We start from the raw sequence: 6,927 nt of genomic DNA, 5'->3' as shown, positions 1-6,927 counted from the left end.
GGAGATTAAAACAAGAACGTGGGGATGGTTCTTGGCGTTTTGTCAGCAGCCGAGTTCTAGAGATTTTAGGAGCTGGTTTTTAGATGCAAAACTTTAGCTCATTGCCAGTTCTCTTTGACCTCTTCTACTCTCTCTTCTGGTGGTAAGCGTCACCGTCTTTTTATTTTTGTTGTGTGTTTTTGTTGTAAGTGTTTCGGGACTTTTGGCATCTCTAGTGCCGGCTCCCCTTTTTTTATATAACTGCTCTTTTTCCGAAAAAAAAAAAAAAAAGATAAGCTTTGCCCAAAATTCGATAAATTAATTTGATTGACATCCCAATCCAATGGTGCAAACTTGTAATTTAACTGAATTTGCTAAAGATAAAGCAAGGTATATTGGACTTTCCATAGTAACATACATTTCATTAAAAAAAAATATCCAAATATTACATATTCGAGTTTATGTATGTAATTAATTTTTTTCTCTTAAAAAGGAGAACTACATTTTATAGTAACATACACATTTTTAAAATAAAAAATACACAAACTCTGAAAACATGTACCAAATGTGAGATCATAAAAATGATTTTAATTAAGTTTATTGACCAAATACTCAAAGTAATATATATATTTTGGGGCATTTACTATTTAATGATTGATATGAGATATAATTGAATATTTTTATTCTTATTATTATGATTTTTTTAATTCCATCCTTTCAGTAAAATATGAATCAATTAAACTTAATAATTCAAATAATATAACTTATATTTTCATCGATTTAGGCCAACTTAATTTCAAAAATAGACTCCCTTTGACATAAATAAAAAAAAAAATACTAATATATGAACGTAAAAGTATATATTTTACAAAGTGTTATTTTATTTATTTATTAAGTTTTGGTCCGTGATGAACACAAATTTTGATGAAGATCACATTAAGTCAGATTTAAATAAAGTTGACCGGGCAATATTAAATTGAAAATTTGGGTAATGGGTCGAAACCCGGTGGGTAATGTTAGAGAAAGTCACACGCGGCGCACGTGTTCAACACCCACTTGTGAACTAAAACTGACCAACAAAATCAGTGAGACACGAACAAGAATTACATAACATTCATTAGTCATTACACTTCAAACAACTAATAAATTATAAAAATAGGGTTTTCCATAACCAATTTTTATTTTTCCTCAATTTTTCTGATTATTCTTTTTTATATTCCGACGAAAATAATTTTTGGGGGCGCTCAACCTCTGGGAAATTGGAGCTCTTGGTTGGAGTTGAAGACGAGCTGAAGCCTTTGAAATCGTGACTTTTTTTACAACTCCAGAAAGGGGTATTAACTCCGTCTCTTTCCTTAATTATTTGAATATCTTTTGGCGAAGATTTTTTTTCTGAATTTAAGCGTTTTTATATGATTTTTTCTCTGCATTAATTACCATAATTTTAATCTAATCCCTAGGTTTTGTGTCCTGTTAATTGCAGGTCTATGCGCACTCTCTGTGTTTTGAAGACGCTAATTGCTGATGCCAAGGTAAAGGAAAATTGTAATCTAGGGTTTCGTTCGGTCTGTATTCATGTTGTTGGGCTGTGTGTATGCGTATGTGTCTGTGTTTTCAATTTTCAGTCTCTTACAGTTAAATTTTCGATTGATATTATGGGAGCCCTAGATTCGATATTATTGTAATTGTAATTATTATGTTTTCAGTCTTATTTTATGGTAAATTGTATTTTTCGAACTAGCTAAATTTAATCTCATTTGCTGGTCCCAGCTCTTTTCTGACAGAAAATTTATTCTGTTAAATTGTGCATTATTGATTTTGATCATGGCTTTTTCTTTCCTCCCTTGACGAGTCAAATACAGTGCTGTTTAGTTCTCTTCGAATCAAGTTGGATTTGTTATTTTGGATCACCAGGGAACTTTTTAAGTGTAAACTTTGCCCAACTACTGTCATAGTAAATATATTTCTCTGCATATCATGATGCTTCTTTGTGTGAAATTTAAATACAAATGTTAATTGGTTCCTGGTGTATCTTAGTCTTCTTCTTTAGTGGATGATGTTTCTGTTTCTACATTTACATAAACCCCAACTTCTATCAGTCACCTTGCAATTCCTTGACATGAAATTGGGGATTGTGACTAAAATTTGGGTTGGGATTGGCTTTACCCATTCGTTAGTAACTTGTAGATTGATTTCCTTATTGATAAATGTTTCTAGTAGTAGTTGGTTTTTACTAACTTTATTTGTTTTGTTCTGTGACTGGAAATATGACAAAAATACAACTTATTTGATACTTGCTTCTCTTGAGAGATTAATATGGCCTGCTGCTACTTCTTGGAAGATGATGAGTGTCGAGACAGAAGTTTCAAATGATATGGTTGATGGATACAGTGTTTTATGATATTACTTGGTGTTAAACTTTTAACCATCCCTGGGGATAAAGCCTAGTTTGCTCTTTGGATTTATGCTGGATAGACATGACCGGATGTGGGAAACTTGCATTCTGGTGTAGAATAATATGAGCCTCTATATTGCTGCATGTAGCCTTGTTTGCCAGTTGATAGATCATAAATGCGATAGAATTGTTGAATACTATCAACTAAATTGGGTTCTTCTCATCTTGTCCAATCATCTTGTTTTTAGAGAATTGAGGGGGACATTTCTTGTGGTAGATATATTTGCAGGTCAGTTGTGCTAGTCTGCTAGATATTGCACTTAATGTTCTTATAGATGATGAGTCAAATAATGTGGAACGGTTTAGGTGGATGACCCTTTCATGGGTGTTTTCAAACAAAGACAAGATTATCTCAAATTTAGACAATGGAATTCAAATTTTTGATTCCAGTATTAGATTTGAATTTATTTTGCTTGAAACCAAGGTATCTTCCCTGATATCTACCCCATATATTATTTTAGTATAAATTGTATAATTGCTGACGGATTAGAACTTGCAACCTGATTTTTCCAACTAAGAGGTTTGATTATATCATTTGACCAAATGTAGGAACAACTTTTGCAGGGTCCAGAACCAAGAGGCCGCATGAAATTACAGTAGTCTGTTGTGGCTGTTACTCCTTAAGAGATTATGACACTAGACGACTTCTTTACCTTGACTGAGATGAATAATGGGCTTGCAGCCCCTTCTCGAGTCAGGGAACTTATGGCTGTTATGGAGAAAGAAAGAAATTGTACGGTGAAGAATGCGGCTGATTCGACAAGGCAGTGGTCTGCAGTTGCAAGTGCTATAGTTGCCACTGAGAACAAGGAGTGTCTTGATCTTTTTCTTCAGTTAGATGGCCTCAACTTCATCTCCAAGTGGTTGAAGGATGCCCAGAAGCTTGATGATGACACAAATGGCAGCTTTGTGGAAGAATCACTTACCCATTTGCTGCGGGCACTTGAAAAGCTGGACGTGGACCATGAAAAACTGCTTGCTTCTGGAATCTGGGAAACTGTTCAGAATCTGCTTATGCACAATTGTTCCAGGGTTCAGGATAAGGCCCGAGCACTGTTTGAAAGCTGGAAAACAAAGATAGATAGTACCACATCTGCACCGGATGTTGATAAGGCTGGAGCTTCAACTGTTAATGAGCCCGGAAAAAGTGACAATACAGAGAGGGGCATAGGACATTCAGAATCTCCCCTGAGAGATGCATCTATCTGCCAAGAAAATCCTGTTAACACAAAGGGCCATGAATTAGATAATCCAGTCCTCTCTACAAGTTCTAATGATGCTCTTAATCATGAAAAAGTTGAAAGTGCGAACAATGTGGACAAAAGTGTAAATCTCCCAATTCGGAATGAAGGATCATTACACCATGTTACCTCATCATCCTTACAAGCATCTTCAACAGAGCCTCCTCTGTGCCATCCAGATAACACTACCTCTGAGCCATGTGTTGCAGCTGTTCCTGGGGAAGATGCTATTGACACTCGCAGAGAGTTTCATGACTCAGAGTCGTCTATTCATACTAAGCAGCCTATGAAGATTGAAAGTTTGTCAGATAAAGTGGGATTGCTTGAAACATCAAAAGGCAGATCTTTTACTTCAAGTTCTCTTGTTGTCAAGGAAAAGAATAGCGTAACTGAGAGTCCGCAAAAGAAATCCACGGCTGGGGAAAAAAACTCATTTGATGAAGGCTTCTCATGTACTGACTCGAAGGAGATAGACTCTGATGCAAATGGTGTCCAGCAAGAAGGAGATGGCTCAAATCAACACAAAGCTTCTAGAGCATTTGTTGCTAAAGCAGGGGGTAATAGTAACCATCTTTTGTTGCCAAGGTCCTCGAACAGTGAGAAGAGTTGGGGAAATCCTAATGAATTGGGGAGATTCCTTTCAGGGACTGAAGGTAAAGGAAAGATTAACACAAGTGGCCTTCATGTTGCTGAAAATGATTTAGCAAGTAGTTATAGTTTCAGCAGAAAATTAATGGATAGGGGACTTGATCGAGCTGGCAAGAAGTCTGATGTTGAAATAGACTATGGAATTCTAGATCCTTTGGAATATGCTATGCAGGTGGCCATGGAGGTGGAGAGGGAAGTTGTAGATGACAGAGAACGGAGTTGCGGTTCATCAGAGAAACTACCAGAAGGTAATATACGGCAGCCAAAGAGCCCCGACTCTGTGAGTCAAAAACAATCCCGTTGCAGTGAGGGCTCACCTAAGGAGGTGGTAAATGAGCCAAATCTATCAGATGCATCTTCACCCATGCAGGAAGAATCTGCAACTAGCTCTGATAACCAAGATGCTGAACAGACAAATGGTACACAAGATATGGCAATTTCTCAAGTCACAGAGGTGGCTCAAGAAGAAGCCAACGATGAGAAAGGCCTTTGTAAATTTGACCTGAATGAAGAAGTTTGTTCAGAAGATCCTGAACGTCCTGAGAATCAATTTTTTGCACCGGTCTCTTTTGTTTCTGCTTCAAGAGCTGCAGCAGCTCCTGGTCAACCTGGTGCTCCTTTGCAATTTGAGGGGAATCTTGGCTGGAAAGGCTCAGCTGTAACAAGTGCTTTCCGCCCAGCATCACCACGCCGAATGCGGGACAGTGACAAGGATCCTTCAACTGGGGGAAGCAGTAGCAGTTCAAAGCAACGACAAGGATGTCTTGATATTGATCTGAATGTGGCTGAAAGCATCGACCCCAAAACAGGAGACTGGACAGCAGATAAACATGCTCAGTTGTATTCTACAGTTGCTTCTGGTGAATCTTCTGCTGAAACAAGCTCCAGAAGATCCGAACATCTTGCACTGGACCTGAATCATTCAAGTGAAGATGGCGGTCCGCTATTAGATTGGCGGATAGGGCAGTTCTTTCCCCAAGAACGCCGACACTATAGTCAGCCTCATTCTCTAATTTCATCAAAGCAGCCGACAAGGGATATTGATTTGAATGATCAGCCAAATTACCTCAACGATTCTTCTGTCACTACCTATTTAAGTCCGGTATCTCAGACTTTCAATGTATCTGGAGGTATCAAGTCAGATGACTCTGTAATATCCATAATGGGCAAAAGAGTGGAAGTCAATAGGAAAGATTTTGTTTCGCAAATTCCACAGCTAGCAAATGGCCGGACCCCGGAGCTTCCGTTTGAGGTTAACCTGGGCAGAACAGGTAACCTTTTAGGCATTGGATCTGCACCTTCATATTCCAATTCACCAGGCTATGGTTTTAATAATTTTGCACCTGGGGCTCCTATGCCTTTTCCCTCGACAATATATGGATCCGGAGGGCCCATTCCTTACATGGTGGATTCGAGAGGACAACCTGTTTTCCCACAGATTGTGGGCTCTGCTTCAGCTTTGCCACCTGCTTTCTCGCAACCACCCTTTTTGGTAAACTTGAATACCTCAAATCCTTCAAATGGTGTTGGGCCGTCAAGGAGCAGTTTTGATCTCAATTCTGGTATGTTATTGGAAAGTGGAAGTAAAGACCCGGCAGGATTTGGACTCTTCTTAAACTCGGCTCAAGTGAGGTCGGTGGACGAGCAGCCGAGGCCCAACTCTGTGTACAGTGGGAAGCGAAAAGAACCAGAAAATGGATGGGATAATTATCCATTCAGACATTGTACACCACCATGGAAACAAAGTTGATTGGATTTAGGAGAAATGAGAGCAGGTTAGTGATTTCATGACATTAGGTTTACTGGAGCAAAAGAAGCCATATTGACGTAGCTGGGAAAGGGTTTCTAGAAACCAAATAATGATGGGAAGTGATTTGATTCTCTAGATGAGAGGAGAGAAACAAAGGGGGTAGGTTTTTAAAGTTTGGTTTTTTGTTTTCGTGGTCTTTTACGTTTTTATGGAAGCACAGGGAACTTGTCATATAGTAATAGTAGTACTGATTTCTTACATTCCAATGGAAGCCTCTTACATATTCATCTCACGTGTAACAGATTCTGGAGCTGTAAATAATTCCTGTTTTTTGTCTTTATCTATTCCTCCTTTTTCTTTCCTCTATTTCCATTTACTAAGGCTTCCCTTGCATATGCCCAACTTGGAAACCGATTCTCCTGTCAAATCGCAGAAGATATACGAATTCTAATGGACTCAAATTAAGCTAAAGATATCCGAAAGTTGAGTTAATCAGTTCAATTAATTTTTTGCAAAAATTCTTTAGTTATTGTGGAAAGAAAGATATGGCATTCGAAATTTGAAATTTTAATTCTATTCATTTCATCCGCATCAATGACGTCTTAATCACTAATTATGCAAAAATACTAAGATGTCTTATTATTATATAAGTTTCAAAATAATGATTCTGTTAATTACATAATTTAATCTAAATCCTTTCACTTTTTAGATTACACCTAATAATTTTTTTTGAGGGGGATTACGAATGAGATAATTGTTAAATAAATTTCAAGCTTTGGACATTATTGCAAATCCGATCCAATTTTTGAATTATTTAATTAAGACTTAACGTTTCAATTTGTGATAAATTAGAC

The 6,927-nt window shown here is 37.6% G+C and overlaps 1 protein-coding gene across 2 annotated transcripts; it reads left to right on the top strand.

The window, feature by feature from the left end:
• The first annotated feature begins 1,066 nt into the window (after nucleotides 1-1,066).
• Nucleotides 1,067-6,413, top strand: LOC131011103 (uncharacterized). 2 transcript variants are annotated; one of them, XM_057938873.1, is made up of 3 exons: nucleotides 1,067-1,313; nucleotides 1,463-1,511; nucleotides 2,999-6,413. In XM_057938873.1, exon 3 carries the CDS (start codon nucleotides 3,065-3,067, stop codon nucleotides 6,071-6,073), a length of 3,009 nt encoding a protein of 1,002 aa, XP_057794856.1. In that variant the 5' UTR covers nucleotides 1,067-1,313; nucleotides 1,463-1,511; nucleotides 2,999-3,064; the 3' UTR covers nucleotides 6,074-6,413. The 2 variants fall into 2 exon arrangements, with proteins under 2 accessions (XP_057794856.1, XP_057794857.1); XM_057938874.1 differs by having other exon boundaries at nucleotides 1,086-1,313; nucleotides 2,984-6,413.
• The last annotated feature ends 514 nt before the right edge of the window (nucleotides 6,414-6,927 follow it).

The sequence above is a fragment of the Salvia miltiorrhiza genome, chromosome 2 (genome assembly GCF_028751815.1).
Source record: "Salvia miltiorrhiza cultivar Shanhuang (shh) chromosome 2, IMPLAD_Smil_shh, whole genome shotgun sequence".
Taxonomy (NCBI): Eukaryota; Viridiplantae; Streptophyta; class Magnoliopsida; order Lamiales; family Lamiaceae; genus Salvia; species Salvia miltiorrhiza.
The sequence above is the reverse complement of the archived record's forward strand: the minus strand, read 5'-3'. Positions and strand labels throughout refer to the sequence as shown.

Coding starts and splice junctions, on each gene's coding strand:
- LOC131011103 (XM_057938873.1), top strand. CDS start 3,065: ATGACACTAGACGACTTCTTTACCTTGACTGAGATGAATAATGGGCTT.